Raw genomic sequence first — 23,891 nt, 5'->3', positions numbered from 1 at the left:
CTGCAGCAGAGTTAGTACCTAAGTAGGTCAGCGCTTGTCCAGTTGAACTTTGCCTGACATGGCTGAGGTCACAGGTCAAAGGGAGATGATCAATCAATTTTTGACGAGGCAAGTGAGAATCGAAATCGATCAACATCAATGGAAATTGCAGCTGTGATACCAGTGCCGGTGGCACGTAAGAGAGCCATCCGAACGTGGCCGTTGCCAGTGCCGTCCCGACTGGCCTCGTGCCGGTGGCATGTAAAAAGCGCCATCCGATCGTGGCCGTTTGCATGGAGTGGTTGGCGTTAGGAAGGGCATCCAGCCGTAGAAACATTGCCAGATCAGACTGGGCCTGGTGCAGCTTTCTGGCTTCCCAGACCCCAGTTGAACCGTCCAACCCATGCTAGCATGGAAAACGGACGCTAAACGATGATGATGCTGAAAGCCTTTTTTCGCGCCTGTTAATCGTCGTGGTTTGGACGACTGAGAATTCTTGGATTCGGTTTCGAATCTAGGCTTGGAGAAGGAAGTGCTAATTCTTACAGCGGCACAGAGAAAAGGACAGAGAATGGGAAGGACCATATTCGAACTGCTGAGACTAGCGAGGCATAGTTACTCTTTACTCTTTTACTCTTTTACTTGTTTCAGTCATTTGGTTGCGGCCATGCTGGAGCACTGCCTTTAGTCGAGCAAATCGACCCCGGGACTTATTCTTTATAAGCCCAGTACTTATTCTATCGGTCTCTTTTGCCGAACTGATAAGTGACAGGTACGTAAACACACCAGCATCGGTTGTCAAGCAATGCTAGGGGGGACAAACACAGACACACAAACACACACAGACACACACACACACACACACACACACATATATATATATATATATATATATATATATATATATATATATATATATATATATATATACGACAGGCTTCTTTCAGTTTCCGTCTACCAAATCCACTCACAAAGTTTGGTCGGCCTGAGGCTATAGCAGAAGACACTTGCCCAAGATGTCACGCAGTGGGACTAAACCCGGAACCATGTGGTTGGTTAGCAAGCTACTTACCACACATAGTTGCTGTGAAATAATTGTACATGTTGTGAAGCAATTACGTTGTATATTTTCAGACTTCATGTTGTGCCTGGTTGAAGAAAATACCATCCCAGTCTTGGAGAAGTATGTTCCTCGCCCAACTTATCACCTGGCTTTTCAACAAGATTATACTCATATTGATAAAGGTACAGTACTCTTCTTCAATGGAATTTCACCTTGCTTCTTCAAGGTAAACTACTGGTTTACTGATAATGTGTTTAGAGGTATTCTTTGTAGATTGGATATACCTTTAAATGTGTTGCTGTGAAGGTATGTTGCCTAGCACCCACTACACTCACGGAGTAAGGCGGCGAGCTGGCAGAACCGTTAGCACGCCAGGCGAAATGCTTAGCAGTATTTCGTCTGCCGCTACGTTCTGAGTTCAAATTCCGCCGAGGTCGACTTTGCCTTTCATATGTACTGGGGTCGATATAATCGACTTAATCCGTTTGTCTGTCCTTGTTTGTCCCCTCTGTGTTTAGCCCCTTGTGGGTAATAAAGAAATATGTATATAGATTGTCATTATTGTAATTATATATCGTCGCTCTCCACTAATTCTGGATTTCCTCTGGCATGTCATCAGGACTGTTTCTACGTCACAGACAGCAGTCGTTTCCGCAATCGGTTGTTTTACTACAGGAAACCTGTCTGGTCATGTGTGAGGAAGCAAGCCATCAAGGGTAAGTTTTTTCTTCTTTTATCTTCTTTTTTTTCTTTTTTCTTTTTTCTTTTTCTTCTTTTTTTTCTTTCAGTGGTGACAGTTGAAACTTCTAGCTTGTAATATCTGCTTTGGTAAGAGCAGTGAATTAACAGAATTACTCTTTTACTTGTTTCAGTCATTTGGCTGTGGCCATACTGGAGCACCGTCTTTAGTCGAGCAAATCGACCTCCAGGACTTATTCTTTGTAAGCCTGGTACTTATTCTATCGGTCTCTTTTGCCGATCCGCTAAGTTATGGAGACGTAAACACACCAGCATCGGTTGTCAAGCAATGTTGGGGGAACAAACACAGTAAAAAGAGAGAGTAACCTTTTGAGTTATTTTGCACACAGACAGACAAACCAACGCCGATGAAAATATAACCTCCTTCCTTGGCGGAGGTAATAAATACAGAAATCGTGCTATTCTAAGCTACATATCATATAAACATATTAAAAAAAAAACATCAGGTGGAGTGGAGATGCTGAATGAGAGAGACTTTAAAACAGGTTATATTAGAATAAAATATAACTAAGATTAAAAAAACTCAGCCTTTGTTTTCACTTTCAAGTAAATCAGGACGCCGTGATAGATCATTAGCTCCTACACGCATTTTTTTCTCTCCTTGTTTTTTCTGTGTATCATTCTGTAGAAGAGTGTAGGCTCGAAACGTAAAAGACTTTTTCTATTCCTGAGCGCTATACTAATACATTTGTTTGTTTGTACTCCACCTGCCTTGGTCTTTTGTTTATTTTCGTAAACTTTCCCTTTATGTATATATATATATATATTGTTTTTCAAAATTTCAGACTTGATTTCTTCAGAAATGATGTCACCTATAAAACAGGTGAGATAAACAAAAACATTCTTGTATATGTGTGTGTGTGTGTGTGTGTGTATTTGTCTGATCGTTACCAGCGTCGCCTTACTGGCACTTGTGCTGGTGGCACGTGAACAAAACATTCAAGTGAGGTTGTTGCTAGTGCCACTGGACTGACTCCTGTGCAGGTGGCACATAAAAAAAACACCATTTCAAGCGTGGCCATTGCCAGTACTGCCAGATTGGCCTTCGTACCAGCGGCACGTAAAAGCACCCACTACACTCTCGGAGTGGTTGGCGTTAGGAAGGGCATCCAGCTGTAGAAACTCTACCAGATCAAGATTGGAGCCTGGTGCAGCCATCTGGTTCACCAGTCCTCAGTCAAATCAGACCTGCAGATTTAGAAAATTGTTTTATAACTAAACACTTGCAAACTTTGTATTCTGGTAGAATGTGTCATATAAAATATCTTTTACTCTTAGCGTTTTTGAGAAAAGTTTATATTTACAAAGTTATTTCGTGTTAAAGTTGTCGTATTTCAGTAATTTCAACCAATGGATGATGTGGATTCAGCTGAATAAAATTACTGCTTTGTTTGTCAATAGCAAATATCGGCGGTATATGTTTCATTTGTCACTGTTATTTATGATATTGTTCATGCGTTTGTACTGGTTTTAAGGTTAGTTAGTTAATTTTTTGGCTCAAAAAAGCAAGGCCATGTAGGGGGACATGGAGTTATGTACAGGGAGGGTGTTCATGTAAAGAGTTCAGGCCACTTGTGGTCAAGGGAGACTATCTCGTCCGGCAGCTTATTCCATGAAAGCCCCTCTCCTTCGATTGAGATGAAATCGTCGCAGATAGAGCTTTTCGGAATGACCCCGCAGCCGAGGGTTAGGGTTAGAGTTACGGAAAAAAATGAAGCATGAACGATTATGGTGGTGCCATGAAGTAAACATGCTTCAGATACACTCATTTATTCATATAAACATAACTGATATCAAATATGTCATAAATAACAGTGACAAACATAATATATACCGTCGATAGTTGTTGTTGACAAACAACGGTAGTAATTTTATTCAGTTGAATACACGTCATTGATTGGTTGAAATTACCGAAATGTGTGTGTACCCTGTTTAAACTTATTTTGTATTTTCTCTTTATAGGTGTGTGCCAATGAAATGATTAAAGAGGGTAGCAGTCTGGGTATATCTACCTTAAGATTCCTACCCAAAGGTCAGTCAATACGAACAATCGCAAATATGAATTGGAGAGCTACACCAAATAAAGTAGGTTTCATTTTAACTTCTTACTATGAAATGTTTTTATTTACTCTTTACTCTTTTACTTGTTTCAGTCATTTGACTGCGGCCATGCTGGAGCACCGCCTTTAGTCGAGCAACTCGACCCCGGGACTTATTCTTTTTGTAAGCCCAGTACTTATTCTATCGGTCTCTTTTGCCAAACCGCTAAGTGACGGGGACGTAAACACACCAGCATCTGTTGTCAAGCAATGCTAGGGGGACAAACACAGACACACAAACATACACACACGTATATATACATACATATATACGACGGGCTTCTTTCAGTTTCCATCCTTTCGGGATCGATAAATTAAGTACCAGTTACGCACTGGGGTCGATGTAATCAATTTAATCTCTTAGTCTGTCCTTGTTTGTCCATTCTATGTTTGGCCCCTGAGATACCTTTCAGAGCCCCCTACTTAAGTCTAATTAGAAATTTCATTTGCTGACAATTTGTATTATAATTATGTCACAGTGATGACTCTTAATGAAACGGCTGTAGCAATATCAGATAACCCAAGGCATTGAGCTGGCAGAAACATTAGCACGCTGGGCGAAATTCCTAGCAATATTTCATCTGTCTTTACGTTGAGTTCATATTCAACGGAGGTTGACTTTGCCGTTCATCCTTTTGGTTCGATAAATTAAGTACCAGCTGTGTACTGGGGTCGATCTAATTGACTGCCCCCCCCCCAAAAAAATTTTTGAAGCCTTGTGCCTCGAGTAGAAGAGAATATCAGATAACCCATTCATCTGTTTTTATTATGTCATGCTTAAATTCTCATTCAACTATGGATAATTTTGGCTACTTTTGGATACTAATGGAATTGTGGATTACCTAACAGCAGCGGACTTTTCATTGATGTCCCCTTGCTTAGAGAATGGATTATTTAACTGTCTGCTATGCATCATTTTGTCTAACCAGTTTTGTTCAATACTTCACTTTGCCATGCTTTGATCCATTGTGAATCCCCTGTGATCTAAGCTTCATTTATATGCATTTATGTATATATATCTGCACACCTTACAGCTTTTCCTTCTCGAGACGTTACACTACTACAGAGAATTTTATTTCCTTTCAGAATCAGCCCACCGTCAAAAAGCAACTCTCTGCTTTGTTTTGTGTCCTCAACTCTCTCAAGGTAAGTCATTGTACTTAACCCTCCTCCTCCTCGTCATCATCATCATCGTCATCATCATCATCATCGTCATCATCATCATCATCTTCATCATCATCATCATCTTCATCATCATCGTCATCATCTTCATCGTCATCATCTTCATCATCATCATCTTCCTCTTCATCATCATCATCTTCCTCTTCATCTTCCTCATCTTCATCGTCATCGTCATCATCTTCATCTTCATCATCATCATCATCATCTTCATTGTCATCACCATCATCATATTCATCGTCATCACCATCATCATATTCATCATCACCACCATCATCATCTTCATCATCATCTTCATCATCGTCTTCATCATCACCATCTTCTTCACCATCATCATCATCGTCACCATCACTATCACCATCATCATCTTCATCATCATCATCATCTTCATCTTCCATAGCATTACTGATCTATCTGTCATCGACGATAAAGAACCAAACATTGCCGGAATTTTAATTCAGTGTGTAAAAGACCATATCACCAGAAAAATATTCAGTCTGACTTCTCCTTTCCATCACATTTTCTACCATTTTCTCACCTGCCTTTCTCCTATTTACATACCTTCTTCCTACCAACAGGACCTTTATCCATCTTTCATTGGCTGTTCAGTGTTTGGTGTTGATGATATTTACCAGAAATGGCGCCAGTTCTTGAAAACCAGGAATGACAACAAAGATGAAAGGCAAGAACGTTCAAGTTATAAAAATCTTTTATATTATTTTATCAGCAACATCTGATAATACCTTCATTATCATCACTATCATCATTGTTAATAATAATAATAATAATGCTTCAAATTTTGGCACTTGGCCAACAGTTTCATGGGAGGGAGTAAGTCAATTACTTCAACCCCCAAAAAGATGAAAGGCAAAGCTAATCTTGGAGGAATTCGAACTCAGAATGGAGACAGACGAAATGCCGCTAAGCACTTTACCTGGCATTCTAATGATTCTGCCAGCTTATACCTTATAATAATAATAATAATAATAATAATATTAGGATGAAAGGTAAAATCAACCTCAGTGGAATTTGAACTTAGAACGTAGCGACAAATTACAAGGTTCAAAAAATTATGCTAACATCAACTGCTCACCTTCTCAGGAAGTTTCTCTCCATTTAATATATACACGCCTTAGGTCTCTAGTTGAGACCCTGCTGGAAGATGAAATAAAGGACTAGTTGATTACTTGACCCCAGTGTTTCACTGGTACTTAATTTATCGACCCTGAAAGGATAAAAGCTTGGTGGAATTTGATCTCAGAACATGAAGATGGGTGAAATGATGCTAAGCATTTTGCCCTGTGCACTAACAATTCTGCCAGTTTACTGTCTTATAATAATATAACGTAATAACAATAATAATTATTTATTTATTTATTTTTGTATTTCATACATATATATATATATATATATATATATATATAAAGTGGAATGGCTACATTGTTGGTATTTATTTCTTGCAGGTGTTTATATTTCGTTAAAGTGGATATAAAAAAGTGTTTTGATTCTATCAAACATGATGTTTTGATGGAGATACTTACAGATGCCATAAAGAAGGTGAGTTATGTGTTTTAGCATGGGAGTGTGTGTATGTGTGTGTGTGATAGTGTGATAGATGGGAATTGAGGGAGATTTGGATGCTCTTTCTGTCTGGTCAGGTGACCATGTAGAGGGTGCCTTGATCAGTTGATGGCGTTTATAGTAATTAGTAGTGTTAACAATAATCTTTTCTGCTAAAGGCACAAGGCCTGGAATTTTGGGGGAGGAGGACAGTTGATTGCATTGACCCCATTGATTCACTGGTACTTAATTTATTGACCCCAAAGGATGAAAGGCAAAGTCGACCTTGGCGGAATTTGAACTCACAACGTAAAAAGACAGATGAAATACCTATTTCTTTACTACCTACAAGGGGTTAAACACAGAGAGGTTAAACAGGACAGACAAAGGGATTAAGTCAATTACATCGACCCCAGTGCATAACTGGTACTTATTTAATTGACCTCGGCGAAATTTGAACTCAGAATGTAAAGACAGACGAAATACCTATTTCTTTACTACCTACAAGGGGCTAAACACAGAGAGGACAAACAAGGACAGACAAACAGATTAAGTCGATTATATCGACCCCAGTGCATAACTGGTACTTATTTAATTGACCCTGAAAGGATGAAAGGCAAAGTCGACCTCAGCAGAATTTGAACTCAGAATGTAAAGACAGACGAAATGCCACTAAGCATTTTGCCTGGCGTACTAACAATTCTGCCAGCTCGCCGCCTTTTGTGTTAACAATAATAATTAGTGTATAAGGTCTATTTGATGCTGTAGTAGGTACCCAAAGTGCATCACGGTGGAATTGAACCTAGAACTACATGGTTGCAAGGCTAACATCTTAACTGCACAGCTAGATGTGTACCTATGCCGTAGTGGTTAGAGCAGCGGACTCGCTGTCGAGGGATCGTGGGTTCGAATCTCAGACCGGGCGATGTGTGTGTTTATGAGCGAAAACACCTAAGCTCCATGCAGCTCCGTCAGAAAGTAATGGCAAACTTCTGCTGACTCTTTCGCCACAACTTTCTCTCATTCTTTCCTCCTGCATCTTGCAGCTCACCTGCGACGGACCGGCGTCCCGTCCAGGTGGGGAACCTATATGTCAAGGAAACCGGGAAACTGGCCCTTATGAGCCAGGGATGGCTCAAGAAGGAACAAACATATATATATATATGTGGAGGCACATGGCCTAGTGGTTAGAGCAGCGAACTCGCGGTCGAGGGATTGCGGTTTCGAATCTCAGACCGGGCGATGTGTGTGTTTATGAGTGAAAACACCTAAGCTCCACACAGCTTCGGCAGAAAGTAATGGCAAACTTCTGCTGACTCTCTCGCCACAACTTTCTCTCATTCTTTCCTCCTGCATCTTGCATCTCACCTGCGACGGACCAGCGTCCTGTCCAGGTGGGAAACCTATATGCCAAGGAAACCGAGAAACCGGCCCTTATGAGCCAGGCTTGGCTAGAGAAGGAACAAACAACTATCTTTTTATTAGTTAATTTGGTTTAATCAATAATGAGATAGTGGCGAGGGGGGGTCAAACTTTTTTTTTAATGAGGATATATAGAATTTGTGTGCTATGCTGGAGTATATATATCACAAAGAACTCCCACTTCTTTGTATTCTCAGTATTCCTTTCTTACTTTCAGGATTCTGGTAATTTCATTCTTCGCAAATATGCTATGGTGTATTTAGCAAATAAAAGGCCAAGGCGTAAATTTCTAATGAGTGCCCAAGATTTAAACCATTGTATCCTTGACTTCAGGAAGTTCATCTGCTCCGAGATGATGACGAGTAAATTCCATGATGTCATCCTAACAGATAAAGTAAGGACGTTTTTGATTTTTTTTTTTCGTATTTTTAAACAGAATCCTTTCTACCAACCTGAAACTAATTGGCAAGCAGCATTCAAAAGTTAATTAAAAGTAAAAAGCTGGAGTGGCTGTGTGGTAGGTAGCTTGCTTACCAACCACATGGTTCCGGGTTCAGTCCCTCTGCGTGGCATCTTGGGCAAGTGTCTTCTACTATAGCCTCGGGCTGACCAAAGCCTTGTGAGTGGATTTGCTAGACGGAAACTGAAAGAAGCCTGTCGTATATATGTGTGTAATATATATATATATATATAGATATATATATATATATATATATATATATAGGTGCAGGAGTGGCTGTATGGTAAGTAGCTTGCTTACCACCACATGGTTCCGGGTTCAGTCCCTCTGCGTGGCATCTTGGGCAAGTGTCTTCTACTATAGCCTCGGGCTGACCAAAGCCTTGTGAGTGGATTTGCTAGACGGAAACTGAAAGAAGCCTGTCGTATATCTGTGTGTATATATATATATATATATATCTATATATATATATATATATGTATATATATATAGGTGCAGGAGTGGCTGTAGGGTAAGTAGCTTGCTTACCAACCACATGGTTCCGGGTTCAGTCCCACTGCTTGGCATCTTGGGCAAGTGTCTTCTACTATAGCCTCGGGCTGACCAACCTTGTGAGTGGATTTGCTAGACGGAAATGAAAGAAGCCTGTCGTATATATTGTGTATATATATATATATATATATATATATATATATATATAATATAATAGATATATATATATATATATATAGGTGCAGGAGTGGCTGTATGGTAAGTAGCTTGCTTACCAACCACATGGTTCCGGGTTCAGTCCCTCTCGTGGCATCTTGGGCAAGTGTCTTCTACTATAGCCTCGGGCTGACCAAAGCCTTGTGAGTGGATTTGCTAGACGGAAACTGAAAGAAGCCTGTCGTATATATGTGTGTATATATATATATATATATATATGTATGGTGCAGCCTTCGGGCTCCCCAGACCCCAGTTGAACCGTCCAACCCATGCTAGCATGGAAAACGGACGCTAAATGATGATGATGATGATGATGATGTGTGTGTTTGACAACTGATGCTGGTGTGTTTACGTCCCTGTCACTTAGCACTTAGCGGTTCGGCAAAAAGAGGCCGATAGAATAAGTACTGGGCTTACAAAGAATAAGTCCCAGGGTCGATTTGCTCGACTAAAGGTGGTGCTCCAGCATGGCCGCAGTCAAATGACTGAAACAAGTAAAAGTGTAAAAGAGCTGGTAACTTATGAGAGAATTTTTCTATGACTGGATGCCCTCTTGATACCAAGCTTATTTTTTTTATATATATATATATATATATATATATATGTATTTCACAAAATATAATATAATATATATATATATATATATATATATATATACTAAGCAATAGGGTTTAGCAACGAATTGCCTTACTACATACCGAATTTAGAAATAGCAGTCAAAGGGTTATAGCTATTTCTTCTACTAAAAAGGGAGATCTCAGTAAAAACAGCATTGGAAGGCTGACACAAACAGGTAAGAGAATGAATTAACTGCAATCTATCAAACATTTTTAAAGTTATCTACGGACGTACGTTTCGAAATCAAGTTTTAAGAAGCATAAGAATTAATATTAAATATTAATAATAAATAATTCTATCTTACCGAAACTTCTTTTCTCTTCAGCGTAGAATACTATAATCATAAATGATTATATATTGAATTTTGAGATACCAGAAGGCACCAACTCCACTCAGTATCAGAGCGAGCTAGAATCCGTAACTGGTATCACCGAATTCAATTTGTGAATGAACGATTGTGTCAACAGCCCCTTCCCACCACGCGTGTAGCCAAAAAGATGCTGTGGTCATCTACTGAGATAAAATATGGTTATCCGTAATAATGAAGGGTGAAATTAATTAATTTGGAAAACATTATCAATTACACCAAGTAGTCTTCGGCATGTAAAAGCCTCATTCGAGGAAAATTTAAGTAATACTAAGCAATAAGGGTTTAGCAACGAATTGCCTTACTACATACCGAATTTAGAAATAGCAGTCAAAGGGTTATAGCTATTCCTTCTACTAAAAAGGGAGATCTCAGTAAAAACACACAATTGGAAGGCTGACACAAACAGGTAAGAGAGAATGATTAACTGCAATCTATCAAACTTTTTAAAGTTATCTACGGACGTACGTTTCGAAATCAAGTTTTAAGGAAAGCATAAGAATTAAATATTAAATATTAAATAATAAATAATTCTATCTTACCGAAACTTCTTTTCTCTTCAGCGTAGATACTATAATCATAAATGATTATATATTGAATTTTGAGATACCAGAAGGCACCAACTCCACTCAGTATCAGAGCGAGCTAGAATCCGTAACTGGTATCACCGAATTCAATTTGTGAATGAAACGATTGTGTCAACAGCCCCTTCCCACCCCGTGTAGCCAAAACAAGATGCTGTGGTCATCTACTGAGATAAAATATGGTTATCCGTAATAATGAAGGGTGAAATTAATTAATTTGGAAAAATTATCAATTACCACCAGTAGTCTTCGGCATGTAAAAGCCTCATTCGAGGAAATTTAAGTAATACTAAGCATAAGGGTTAGCAACGAGTTGCCTTACCACATACCGAATTTAGAAATAGCAGTCAAAGGGTTTAGCTATTTCTTCTACTAAAAAGGGATATCTCAGTAAAAACAGCAATTGGAAGGCTGACACAAACAGGTAAGAGAGAATGAATAACTGCAATCTATCAAACATTTTTAAAGTTATCTACGGACGTACGTTTCGAAATCAAGTTTTAGGAAAGCATAAGAATTAAATATTAAATATTAAATAATTCTATCTTCACCGAAACTTCTTTTTCTTCAGCGTAGAATACTATAATCATAAATGATTATATATTGATTTTGAGATACTAGGAGGCACCAACTCAACTCAGTATCAGAGCGAGCTAGAATCCGCAACTAGTATCACCGAATTCAATTTGTGAATGAAACGATTGTGTCAACAGCCCCTTCCCATACTCTGTACTCTTTTACTTGTTTCAGTCATTTGACTGTGGCCATGCTGGAGCACCACCTTTAGTCAAGCAAATCGACCCCAGGACTTATTCTTTGTAAGCCTAGTACTTATTCCATTGGTCTCTTTTGCCGAACCGCTAAGTGACGGGGACGTAAACACACCAGCATCGGTTGTCAAGCAATGCTGAGGGGACAAACACAGACACACAAACATATACATGCATATATACGACAGGCTTCTTTCAGTTTCCGTCTACCAAATCCACTCACAAGGCTACAGTAGAAGACACTTGCCCAAGGTGCCATGTAGTGGGACTGAACCCTGACCATGTGGTCGGTAAGCAGGCTACTTACCACACAGCCACTCCTACACCTATATATACATATATATATATATAGTTGTTGCTTTAATGATTGTTAATTTTCTTTTGATATATATACACACACATACACACATCTAATATAATAAATGTGAAAACTAATTTCAGTGTGTCACACTTAGATCCTCTCTCTCTATTCAATGATACTCCGACTATTCCTCATGATGGGGTGAGAGTAATAGTAAGCATAGAGATGCCCATAGATATATACACACATATAAATACACACATATATGTTTTAATTTGTTTTTTTGTTTTTTTATTCAGGTTGAATATGATTACTTGCAGGCAACTGATCTACTGTCACAACTCTACAATCATGTCGCCAGAAACATTGTTAAGGTTAATTAATTTTTATTGTTAATTCTTCATACCTTGATTTCATTTTCAGGGCATTTTAAAAGCTATACATATAAATACACATGTATTGAACTGGACCTAAAAGTGTCTTATAAAAAAAAAAACTTTCATTAAAGGAACATTGTGCAATGGAGAATACAAAGTCTAAACCTGAACATTGGCGCAGGAGTGGATGTGTGGTAAGTAGCTTGCTTACCAACCACATGGTTCCGGGTTCAGTCCCACTGCGTGGCACCTTGGGCAAGTGTCTTCTACTATAGCCTCGGGCCGACCAAAGCCTTGTGAGTGAATTTAGTAGACGAAAACTGAAAGAAGCCCGTTGTGTATATGTACATATATATATGTTTGTGTGTCTGTGTTTGTCCCCCTAGCATTGCTTGACAACTGATGCTGGTGTGTTTATGTCCCCGTTACTTAGCGGTTTGGCAAAAGAGACCGATAGAATAAGTACTGGGCTTACAAAAAGAATAAGTACCGGGGTCGAGTTGCTCGATTAAAGGTGGTGCTCCAGCATGGCCGCAGTCAAATGACTGAAACAAGTAAAAGAGTAAAAGATTGTGAATGAAATTTGTATTGTTGGTAAAGGCTAGGTTGAGTATGTTATTTGCCTTAGTTGGAGCTGTAATGCCCTGTTGCTCACTTTAGCAGTATTGAGAAGAGCATTCATATCTCTCCTGTTGTTTAGTTCCAGGTTAGGATCTTTTTGGTTTGAACGGCAGTTTTTAACATAATTTCTAGGTAACTAAAAAATTTTAAACTTCGTATACTGGTAGAATGTGTTTATAAAACATCTTTTTCTCTTGGCTTTATTGAGAAAATTCTATCGTTTGTAAGATATTTGTTGTTTTTTTTTTCTTCAATTTTTCCAATTTCAACCAATCAGTGACGTCTATTGAGGTAAAAAACATTCTGTGCCGTATGAATATCTCCCTCGCTTAAGAAACAGATTGGGTTTATTTACATTTGTGAAGAAAAACAGATACCCTTCCCCCCCACCCCTAACCCTAAAACAGATTGAAATGCAATAGATCGATACTAGGGTCATAATATGGGTGACAATTTCATATGACACCGCTATAAAAACTGCCGTTCAAACTGAAAAGATCCCAGTCCTCTCCTATTTGTTAATATCCCCTAGGGCTCTAATTTAAGATTGGCTGCCCTGGGAAACTACTATATATGCTGATGACCATATTCTCATAGTGGGATCTGTAGTAGAATTTAAAAAATTCCAGGTGTGCAAGCAAAACCTGGAATCAAAAGTACTTGAAGTCATCTTAGCAGAGACCAAAGTTCTCATTGACTCTCATTTTACTTACTGCATCTTTGTAAATGGCTTATACAACCTTCACTTGCTGTTTATCAACACCTAGTTTCCTTAAACTTTAGGAAACATTTTTTCACACTAAGAGTTGCTGAAGTATGGAACAAACTGCTGGCATCAGTTGTTAGTTGTCGGAGCACTGCATCCTTCAAAACTTCCATGCTTCCTGAGATTCGCCAACACTACACCTGATTTTCTCCCCTCCATACACACGCAAGCATGTATCTGACTCATACACTGTTCACTTCCCAGGCATTTGTACATTACTGCATATACTTTATACGCACTTTCTGACAAGTTGTGGTGCACCTGAGCACTGTATACAATAATTTCATCATCATCATTAATATTGTTATTAATGACCATCAGTTTACTGTATGTGGCACCCGTCAAAACTTCTTCTCTAAGTCAACAAATGCTAGGAATAATGGTTTACTCTTAGCTAAGTATTTCCCCTGAAGTTGCCTTCCTAGGAAGATTGCATTACTGGTATCTCTTCTGGGTATGAAGCCAAACTGTATCTTATTTAGGTCTACTTTGCCATTGATATATTCTGCTGTGACTCTCCCTTTGACCATCATAACCTGATCCAGTATTCAGCATATGAGAGAGAGAGAGAGGGAGAGTGCATCCATGCATGCGGGTGGTGGGAGCATAGTATGTTCCTAAAGCAAAGCAAATAGTATTTTAATGGGCCAAATAACTGTATCTTATGTGTAATATTTTAAAAAGATTATTGTTTTAATTTATTCCTTCAGTTTTTGCTACCCTTATGATGCTGGAAGGGCTGTGTTTTCTATTGTTTTTCTTTCCAACAGATCAATTCCAGATATTACTTGCAGAAAGTAGGTATCAGCCAAGGTTCCATTCTGTCAATACTGCTGTGCAGTTTCTATTATGGACACATGGAGAGAAGCCTGTTAGAAGTGAAAGGCGATGAACTGATGATGCGGTTGGTAGATGACTACTTATTTGTCACACCAGACAAGACAAGAGCAGTGAACTTCCTTGAGACATTCCTCACTGGTGATTGCCTTTTCTTTGTATTTCTTTGTTTTTTATTCTTCAATTTGTAGACATGTGATGACAAGATAGATTGTGTAATGTAGTACGTATGTGTTTTGATAGTTGCATAGAAGGAGTAATCTCTCTATATATAAACGGCAAAATGTCTGTCTGTGTGTGTGTCCTTTATACAAATCCACAATTTTTCAGTTAGAGGGCTCGCACTTTCTATGGTCATTCAAAACCGTCCAAGGGTGGTCGTGCACATCTTTACATTTCCCCAGTCACCCCGCAAAGCCATTAAAAAATCAATAGAAGTGACCTTTTTCTGAACTTTCTATCCAAGACCCAATCAAAATGCCCGAAACTTGATACGCCAATTGAATGCCAGCTAGCTGTATGTGATTGGTCGGAGATTTGGACAGTATTCGTGTGTATGTGCGCACACACGCAGCTCTCTTTACATGCACTAGCACTATGACCCAGCGTTGCCTTTTGAGTGGGATGGGTTACTCGACCAGAAGAAAATTCTAACTGGGCCCCACCTGCAATGTCATGTGCTATTTATCTTGATATGAGATCACCATGTCGCGCACATATGGTTGTGATGCATATGTCTGGTGTACCCTTATCAGACCGGTAGTCATGATGGGTATACTTGGCTTTGTATATTTTACCCCAGTGTCACTTTGATGGCATGAACTGCTCTCTCACTCAATAACAATAATAATAATAATCATTATCATCATCGTTTAGCATCCGCTTTCCATGCTAGCATGGGTTGGACGGTTCAACTGGGGTCTGGGAAGCCAGGAGGCTGCACCAGGCCCAGTCTGATCTGGCAGTGTTTCTACAGCTGGATGCCCTTCCTAACACCAACCACTCCATGAGTGTAGTGGGTGCTTTTTACGTGCCTCCGGCACAGGTGCCAGGCAAGGCTGGCCATGGCCATGATCGGATTGGTGCTTTTTACGTGCCACCAGCACAGAAGCCAGTCAAGGTGGCACTGGCATCGGCCACGTTCGGATGGTGCTTTTTACGTGCCACCAGCACGGAAGCCAGTCAAGGCGGCACTGGCATCGGCCACGTTCGGATGGTGCTTTTTATGTGCCACCGGCACAGAAGCCAGTCAAGGCGGCACTGGCATCGGCCATGTTTGGATGTTGCTTTTTACGTGCCACCGGCACAGAATCCAGTCAAGGCGGCGCTGGCATCGACCATGTTTGGATGTTGCTTTTTACGTGCCACCGGCACAGAATCCAGTCAAGGCGGCACTGGCATCGGCCACGTTCAGACCGTGCTTTTAACGTGCCACTGGCACAGGACAACATTATAGAAGCCTAAAATTATGGACTTGATAGGGAGAGTGACCGGATGGCTAGGCGACTGTTTCAGTACCTGGAAGGAAGGTGTGTGTGTGTGTATTTTCGTTGCTGCTAGATGGGATGTTATGCTGCACATGAAGAAAAAGTCCGGCAACTTGGTGATTAGGTGTGAAAAGACATGGAATGAAGTACATTACTTGAAAAAATAATTTTAAAAAAAGGGTTGGTTTCAAGAAAGGGATCTGGTGATGGGTCTCCTTCCTGGAGTAATTTTGTCCAACCCATTCAACACAGAAAAATTAAATTTGAAAATAATAAAAGCAGTTTTATTTCAGGTATCTGCCAGTATAACTGTTACATTCAGCGGGACAAACTCTCCATCAATTTCTACTATAATCATCTGCACCATGGTTGGATACCGAATCTTGAACAGACAGGTAATTATTATTATTATTATGTTTTTTCCTTCCTTCAAATTTTCTTCCGTTTCTCGCCAAGTGTTTTCCATACACCTAGGGCAGAGAAGCTCATTGTATGCATTCCCAGATTACATGTGCAAATTCTCAGATAAAATATGTATTTAACCCTTTAGTGTTTGCATTATTCTGCCAAAATTAATCCTTTTTTATCCAAATTGTTTTGAACTAATCAGGCATTATCTTGGTGCTATGAGATTTTGATGAGGTAGCTGTTAATTTTTAAAACGATATTGTAGGGCTGGTGTGAGAGACCAGATCTGGCCAGTTTGAACATAAAACAGGCAGAATACTTTTGGCCGGATATGGCCGGTTTAAATGCTAAAGGGTTAAAAATTAAATTATTATTATCATCATTATTATTATTATTATTATTGAGTGAGAGAGTTGTGCATGCCATCAAATGGACACTGGGATAAATGTTTAATGTTTTAATGACTTACCAGTTCAGCATCTTAGCAGCAATATCTCTTTCATTCAATATCTCACCCGCTTCTGCTATCATTGTACCACTACTGCTGTCAGCACCATCACTACCACCACCACCACCACCACCAACACTGCCATTATCACTGCCACCGCCACCACCCAACAACAAAAACAAGTGGAGGCGCAATGGCCCAGTGGTTAGGGCAGCGGACTTACGGTCGTAAGAACACGGTTTTGATTCCCAGACCGGGCATTGTGAGTGTTTATTGAGCAAAAAAACACCTCAGCTCCATAAGGCTCCAGCAGGGTGGTGGTGGTGAACCCCGCTGTACTCTTTCACCACAACTTTCTCTCACTCTTTCTTCCTACTCCTGCCACAAAGCAGAGGAACCGTGGTGTAACCCACTATGGTGTGGCAAACTTTCAGACCCTAGTCTAGATTGCGAATCCTCTGTACCCCAGGATGGTTCAGCTCTCCACCTGTTAAAAGCTACCGTTTACGGAATGAGGATATCAACGTAGCTTTCGCTCCCGTGCAACCGCCAGTCTATCGCGTGTGGTGGTGGGGATCTTCAAGTTGCCGCACGCACTCTTAGTAGCTTAGAGTAGGCTCGAATTAGAGATTATTCTTTGTGGCTGATGGCGTGACTTCCTGATTGGAATAAGAAGACGACGACCACTCACTCACTCACTCACTCACTCACTCACTCACTCACTCACTCCTCACTCACTCACTCCTCACTCACTCACTCACTCCTCACTCACTCACTCTCACCTCACTCACTCACTCACTCTCTCACTCTCATTCACTCACTCTCTCACTCTCATTCACTCACTCACTCTCTCACTCACTCCTCTCTCACTCACTCACTCTCTCACTCACTCCTCTCTCACTCACTCTCTCTCACTCACTCTCTCTCACTCACTCTCTCACTCACTCACTCCTCACTCTCTCACTCCTCACTCACTCCTCTCTCACTCACTCCTCACTCACTCACTCACTCCTCACTCACTCACTCACTCTCTCACTCCTCACTCACTCTTCACTCACTCTTCACTCACTCCTCACTCACTCCTCACTCACTCACTCCTCACTCACTCCTCACTCTCTAACACACTCCTCACTCACTTACTCACTCCTCACTCACTCACTCACTCACTCACTCATCACTCTTTATTCTATTCATTCTTTCAGATATGATGCCATATTGTGGTTTGCTGATTAATATGACATCTCTTGAGATTACGAAGGATTATTCCAGATACTGTGGAATCTGTGAGTATAACATGCTTCTCGTTAGCCTGATTGTAATTAAGCGATATTTTTGGGGGGAGACTTCCAGGTCGAGTTAGGGATTGTCGACAACCTTGAAAAGTCTCTAGTCCAACTGCACCCTTATTAGGGCAAGGTTCTCTCTTTCTCTCTTTTACTTGTTTCAGTCATTTGATTGCGGCCATGCTGGAGCACCGCCTTTTAGTCGAGCAAATCGACCCCGGGACTTATTCTTTGTAAGCCCAGTACTTACCGAACCGCTAAGTGACGGCGACGTAAACACACCAGCATCGGTTGTCAAGCGATGCTGGGGGGACAAACACAGACACACAAACATACACATATATATATAATACATATATACGACGGGCTTCTTTCAGTTTCCGTCTACCAAATCCACTCACAAGGCGTTGGTCGGCCCGAGGCTATAGTAGAAGGTACTTACCCAAGGTACCATGCAGTGGGACTGAACCTGGAACCATGTGGTTGGTAAGCAGGCTACTTACCTCACAGCCACTCCTGTTTCCAATTTGGAAGTCTACCACAAAGCAGAGCTGCCATCGATTGGGCTTGTGTGAGTCGCTCAGAGAGTTATGAAGGATTGGAAGGATTAGGCTGTGGCACTGAAGCAAAAGTGAGGATCACGGTAAAAGTAAAGGCAACACCCATTTTTAGGCCCAAACGGTACGTGCCGTCTGCAGCGTTAGACCACACTCTCTTTTACTCTTTTACTTGTTTCAGTCATTTGACAGCCGCCATGCTGGAGCACCGTCTTTAGTCGAGAAAATCGACCCTGGGACTTATTCTTTTGTAAGCCTAGTACTTATTCTATGGGTTGCTTTTGCCGAACCGCTAAGTGACGGCGACGTAAACACACCAGCATCGGTTGTCAAGCAATGCTAGGAGGACAAACACAGACACACAAACACACACACACACACATATATACAACGGGCTTCTTTCAGTTTCCGTCTACCAAATCCACTCACAAGGCATTGGTCGGCCCGGGGCTATAGTAGAAGACACTTGCCCAAGGTGCCACGTAGTGGGACTGAACCCGGAGCCATGTGGTTCGTAAGCAAGCTACTTACCACACAGCCACTCCTGCGAATATATATATTCTTTTAACTGTTTTGGTCACTTGGATTTCTATCGAATGTTTTTGTTTTCACGTGCCACTGGCACAAGTGCCAGTAAGGCGATGCTGGTAATGACATTAATATTATTATTTCTTTATTTGTTTATTTATTTACAGCTATTTCGGACACTGTTTCCACTGACCTTTCACATCATCCTGGAGTCAGTTTACAAGAATGCTTACTCAGGTAAACCAGTCTTTCAGTTTCTGAGTAAATGATATGGTGTATGAGTGGAGTAGTTAGGTGACAAGAACCCTGCAATTTGTCAGACATTATACAGCTGCTACAGCTTGGCACCCCACAGTCTGTAGCTTCAAATATTGTTGATTAACCCTTTCGTTACCAAACCGCCCAAAGCCGCCCGAAAAAAATTTTGGTTAATGTGACCAAACCGCCCAAAGCCGCCTGAATTTACCTATTCATATTTAAATGAGAATATCAGAGCAAATCTCTTTAGTACATTCGTGAAAATACGTATTATACTTCGTAAACAGTTCAACTACAGTTTTGTACAATTATCGAAGTGTAATTTTAATTCCGTGAATTTTGAGAGATTTTTTTCCGAAATTTGTTCCTATTGTGTTTTCAAAATTTGTAATTCTGACAAAAAATGGATACGAATTTCATTATATCAAGCAGCGAGTCAGAATTCGAAGGATTTTCTACTGAAGACTTTCATAAATCTAACTCTATGACTGAAAAAAAAAAGCACATGGTATTTGATAATGAATCTGATGTTTCATTTTCCGAAAGTGAAAACAGTGAATTCGAGAGCTCCGACAGCGATAAAGAAAACGAATTGGCACCTGAATGGAGTGAAAATTTAAAAACTGTTTCTTTCGGTGATTTTTCTGAAGAAACTGGACCAAGCCACAGACGTTCCCAGAGGAGTAAAGCCTTAGACTATTTCTTTTTTTTCGAATGAGCCTATTTGAAATCATTACGGCGAAAACGAACCATTACGCTAAACGTAAACAAAGCGAAAGAAACGATAGTTTGTGGTTTCCCATAACCTTAAATGAAATTAAGACTATTTTGCCGTAAATATTATTATGGGTATCAGAAAGTTACCCAGAATAACAAATTCTATCGTAAAATTTTGTTGTATACCCAATTGAATATTAGCTAATAACCCATTTTCTATAGCGATGTTTGAACAAAATTTTAATTTTATATTTTGTTGAATTTACCTGTATCTACCTGCAATTAGAGTCACTTTGTGACAAAAATTATAGTATAGAATTGGTTGAGAATATTTCATTAAATTATCTTCCAAAAATCAGATTAATATATTGATAAATAAAAAAGTTATAGTTGTTTAATGAAACCAGACTAAATTTATGATTACGTTAGAAATTAATTGAAACACATAAGGGGTGTATTTTGGTCAGAAATATAGTAACGAAAGGGTTAACTCTTGATCAGCCCTGATCCAGTTCATCATCATCATCGTTTAACGTCCACTTTCCATGCTAGCATGGGTTGGACGGTTCGACCGGGGTCTGGGAAGCCAGAATGCTGCACCAGGCCCAGTCTGATCTAGCAGTGTTTCTACAGCTAGATGCCCTTCCTAACGCCAACCACTCCGAGAGTGTAGTGGGTGCTTTTTATGTGCCACCTGCACATGTGTCAGGGGAGTCTGGCATCGGCCAAGATCGGTTGGTGCTTTTTATGTGCCACCTGCACAGGTGTCAGGGGAGTCTGGCATTGGCCAAGATTGGTTGGTGCTTTTTATGTGCCACCTGCACGGGTGTCAGGGGAGTCTGGCATCGGCCAAGATCAGTTGGTGCTTTTTATGTGCCACCTGCACAGGTGTCAGGGGAGTCTGGCATCGGCCATGATCGGTTGGTGCTTTTTATGTGCCACCTGCACAGGTGTCAGGGGAGTCTGGCATCGTCCACGATTGGTTGGTGCTTTTTATGTGCCACCTGCACAGGTGTCAGGGGAGTCTGGCATCGTCCACGATCGGTTGGTGCTTTTTATGTGCCACCTGCAAAGGTGTCAGGGGAGTCTGGCATCGGCCAGGATCGGTTGGTGCTTTTTACGTGCCACCTGCACAGGTGTCAGGGGAGTCTGGCATCGTCCACGATTGGTTGGTGCTTTTTATGTCCCACCTGCACAGGTGTCAGGGGAGTCTGGCATTGGCCAAGATCGGTTGGTGCTTTTTATGTGCCACCTGCACAGGTGTCAGGGGAGTCTGGCATCGGCCACGATCGGTTGGTGCTTTTTACGTACCACCTTCATAGGTGTCAAGGAAGTCTGGCATCGGCCATGATCGGTTGGTGCTTTTTACGTGCCACCGGCACAGGAGCCAGTCAAGGCAGTGCTGGCTGATTTGCAAATTGAAAAGGAATTGAGCTGATGAGGGTGGTGATGTTTGTGTTATTGATGGTGATGCGTGAACTAAGAGAGGGAAGCAATTAAATTTCTCACTTCCATATTAAGAAAGGGAGAACAAAGATGGAAAAATTTACATGTCTATGGTATATTGGGGTTGCTACTGGAGACAATGAAGCAGCAGAGTTTACACTGGTATGGGAAACCATGGTAGATATGTTGACCAATATCCTACCATTTCTTATTTCTTTACTGCCCACAAGGGGCTAAACACAGAAGGGACAAACAAGGACAGACAAATGGATTAAGTCGATTACATCGACTCCAGTGTGTAACTGGTACTTAATTTATCGACTTCCAATAACTCAGACGTAACAATAATGATATCAATCTCACTAATCTCTGAGAGCCTTCAAATGTCCCTCTACAAACATCAAGTAAAATAGCAAATGCTCCTAGTTGAAAATAGATCCAATGAGGAGGTTCAGTTTCCCAGACTTACCCACTTTACTTTAACCCTTTAGCATTTAAACTGGTCACATCCGGCCAAAAGTATTCTGCCTGTTTTATGTTCAAACTGGCCAGATCTGGTCTCTCACACCAACCCTACAATATCGTTTTAAAAATTAACAGCTACCTCATCAAAATCTCATAGCTACAAGATAATGCCTGATTAGTTCAAGGCAACGTGGATAAAAAAGGATTAATTTTGGCAGAATAATGTGAACACTAAAGGGTTAAACAATATACTAGAGGGATAATGGACTCTGTGTGTGTGTTTGTGTGTGTGTGTGAGTGGGTGTGTTTGTGTGTACGAATGTGTGAAGGTGTGTGTGAGTGAGTGGTGTGTTTGTGTGTGTGTGTGTGTACGAATGTGAGTGGGTGTGAAGGTGTGTGTGTATGAATGTGTGGGTGTGAAGGTGTGTGTGAGTGAGTGTTTGTGTGGGTGTGAAGGTGTGTGTGTGAGTGGGTGTGAAGGTGTGTGTGAGTGAGTGTTTGTGTGTGTGTGAGTGGGTGTGTGAGTGTGTGTGTGTGTGTGTATATTTTAAATGTTTATGAATGTGTATCTGTGTGCGTTTCTGCATGAACATTTGTGTATCTGAAAGGTGTTAAGAGATTTGTTTCATTCAAGGACATCTGTTCTTTTCATTTTAGGTTCTTGAAACCAAAATGTCAGCTTATATTTGTGGACAGTGAGGTAAGGCTTCTCAATTTAGTTTACATCACAGTAAATAGTTGCATCATCATCATAACATACCCTTTTCCATGTGGAGGCGCAATGGCCCAGAGATTAGGACAGCGGACTCGCGGTCATAGGATCGCGGTTTCGATTCCCAGAACGGGCGTTGTGAGTGTTTATTGAGCGAAAACACCTAAAGCTCCACGAGGCTCCGGCAGGGGATGGTGGTGATCCCTGCTGTACTCTTTCACCACAACTTTCTCTCACTCTTACTTCCTGTTTCTGTTGTACCTGCATTTCAAAGGGCCGGCCTTGTCACTCTCTGTGTCACGCTGAATATTCCCGAGAACTATGTTAAGGGTACACGTGTCTGTGGAGTGCTCAGCCACTTACACGTTAATTTCACGAGCAGGCTGTTCCGTTGATTCGGATCAACCGGAACCCTCGTCGTCGTATCCGACGGAGTGCTTCCACACACCCTTTTCCATGCTTGCATGGGTCTAATGGAGTTTATTTTTTTTGTTTATTTTCACTTTACTCTAGATCAATACTCTTGGAACAATTATAGACAATGTCTTTAATTTCTTCTACCTGATTGCTTGCCGATTCCATACTCACGTATGCAGACTCCCCTCTACCAAACGTGTGGCAGCAAATCAAAATTTCTTCTTCGGTAAGCTTTTTCAAAAATATATTCTCTTTATTGCTTTATATTGGCTTTTTTAAAATTTATTCTTTTTATTGATGACTAGCACTATGACCCGGTGTTGCCGGGTCATAGTGCTAGTGCATGCATATACAGCTGCATGCATGCGCACATACATGCGAGTACTGTCCAAATCTCCGACCAATCACATACAGCTAGCTGGCATTCAATTGACGTATTAAGTTTCAGGCATTTTGATTGGGTTTTGGATAGAAAATTCACAAAAAGGTCACTTCTATTGATTTTTTAATGGTTTTACGAGGTGACTGGGGAAATGTAAAGATGTGCACGACCACCCTTGGACGGTTTTGAATGACCATAGAAAGTGCGAGCCCTCTAACTGAAAAATTGCAGATTTGTATAAAGGACACACACACACAGACATTTTGCCGTTTATATATATAGAGAATATGATGATTTCTGTCATTGGACTGTG

The 23,891-nt window shown here is 40.6% G+C and overlaps 1 protein-coding gene across 1 annotated transcript in view; it reads left to right on the top strand.

The window, feature by feature from the left end:
- LOC115225654 (telomerase reverse transcriptase-like) overlaps nucleotides 1-23,891 on the top strand; it is a 64,350-nt gene that overhangs the window by 30,026 nt on the left and 10,433 nt on the right. The window contains exons 14-28 of the mRNA XM_036514545.1: nucleotides 1,114-1,224; nucleotides 1,662-1,758; nucleotides 2,587-2,624; nucleotides 3,764-3,886; nucleotides 4,987-5,046; nucleotides 5,658-5,761; nucleotides 6,543-6,636; nucleotides 8,279-8,455; nucleotides 12,169-12,243; nucleotides 14,404-14,611; nucleotides 16,251-16,352; nucleotides 18,016-18,096; nucleotides 19,349-19,418; nucleotides 22,725-22,767; nucleotides 23,293-23,422. Coding sequence (XP_036370438.1) covers nucleotides 1,114-1,224; nucleotides 1,662-1,758; nucleotides 2,587-2,624; nucleotides 3,764-3,886; nucleotides 4,987-5,046; nucleotides 5,658-5,761; nucleotides 6,543-6,636; nucleotides 8,279-8,455; nucleotides 12,169-12,243; nucleotides 14,404-14,611; nucleotides 16,251-16,352; nucleotides 18,016-18,096; nucleotides 19,349-19,418; nucleotides 22,725-22,767; nucleotides 23,293-23,422 — 1,513 coding nt within the window. The remainder of the gene's footprint in view (nucleotides 1-1,113; nucleotides 1,225-1,661; nucleotides 1,759-2,586; nucleotides 2,625-3,763; nucleotides 3,887-4,986; nucleotides 5,047-5,657; nucleotides 5,762-6,542; nucleotides 6,637-8,278; nucleotides 8,456-12,168; nucleotides 12,244-14,403; nucleotides 14,612-16,250; nucleotides 16,353-18,015; nucleotides 18,097-19,348; nucleotides 19,419-22,724; nucleotides 22,768-23,292; nucleotides 23,423-23,891) is intronic.

This window comes from Octopus sinensis, linkage group LG28, assembly GCF_006345805.1.
Source record: "Octopus sinensis linkage group LG28, ASM634580v1, whole genome shotgun sequence".
Taxonomy (NCBI): domain Eukaryota; kingdom Metazoa; phylum Mollusca; class Cephalopoda; order Octopoda; family Octopodidae; genus Octopus; species Octopus sinensis.
This window is presented reverse-complemented; position numbering and strand designations above follow the sequence as displayed.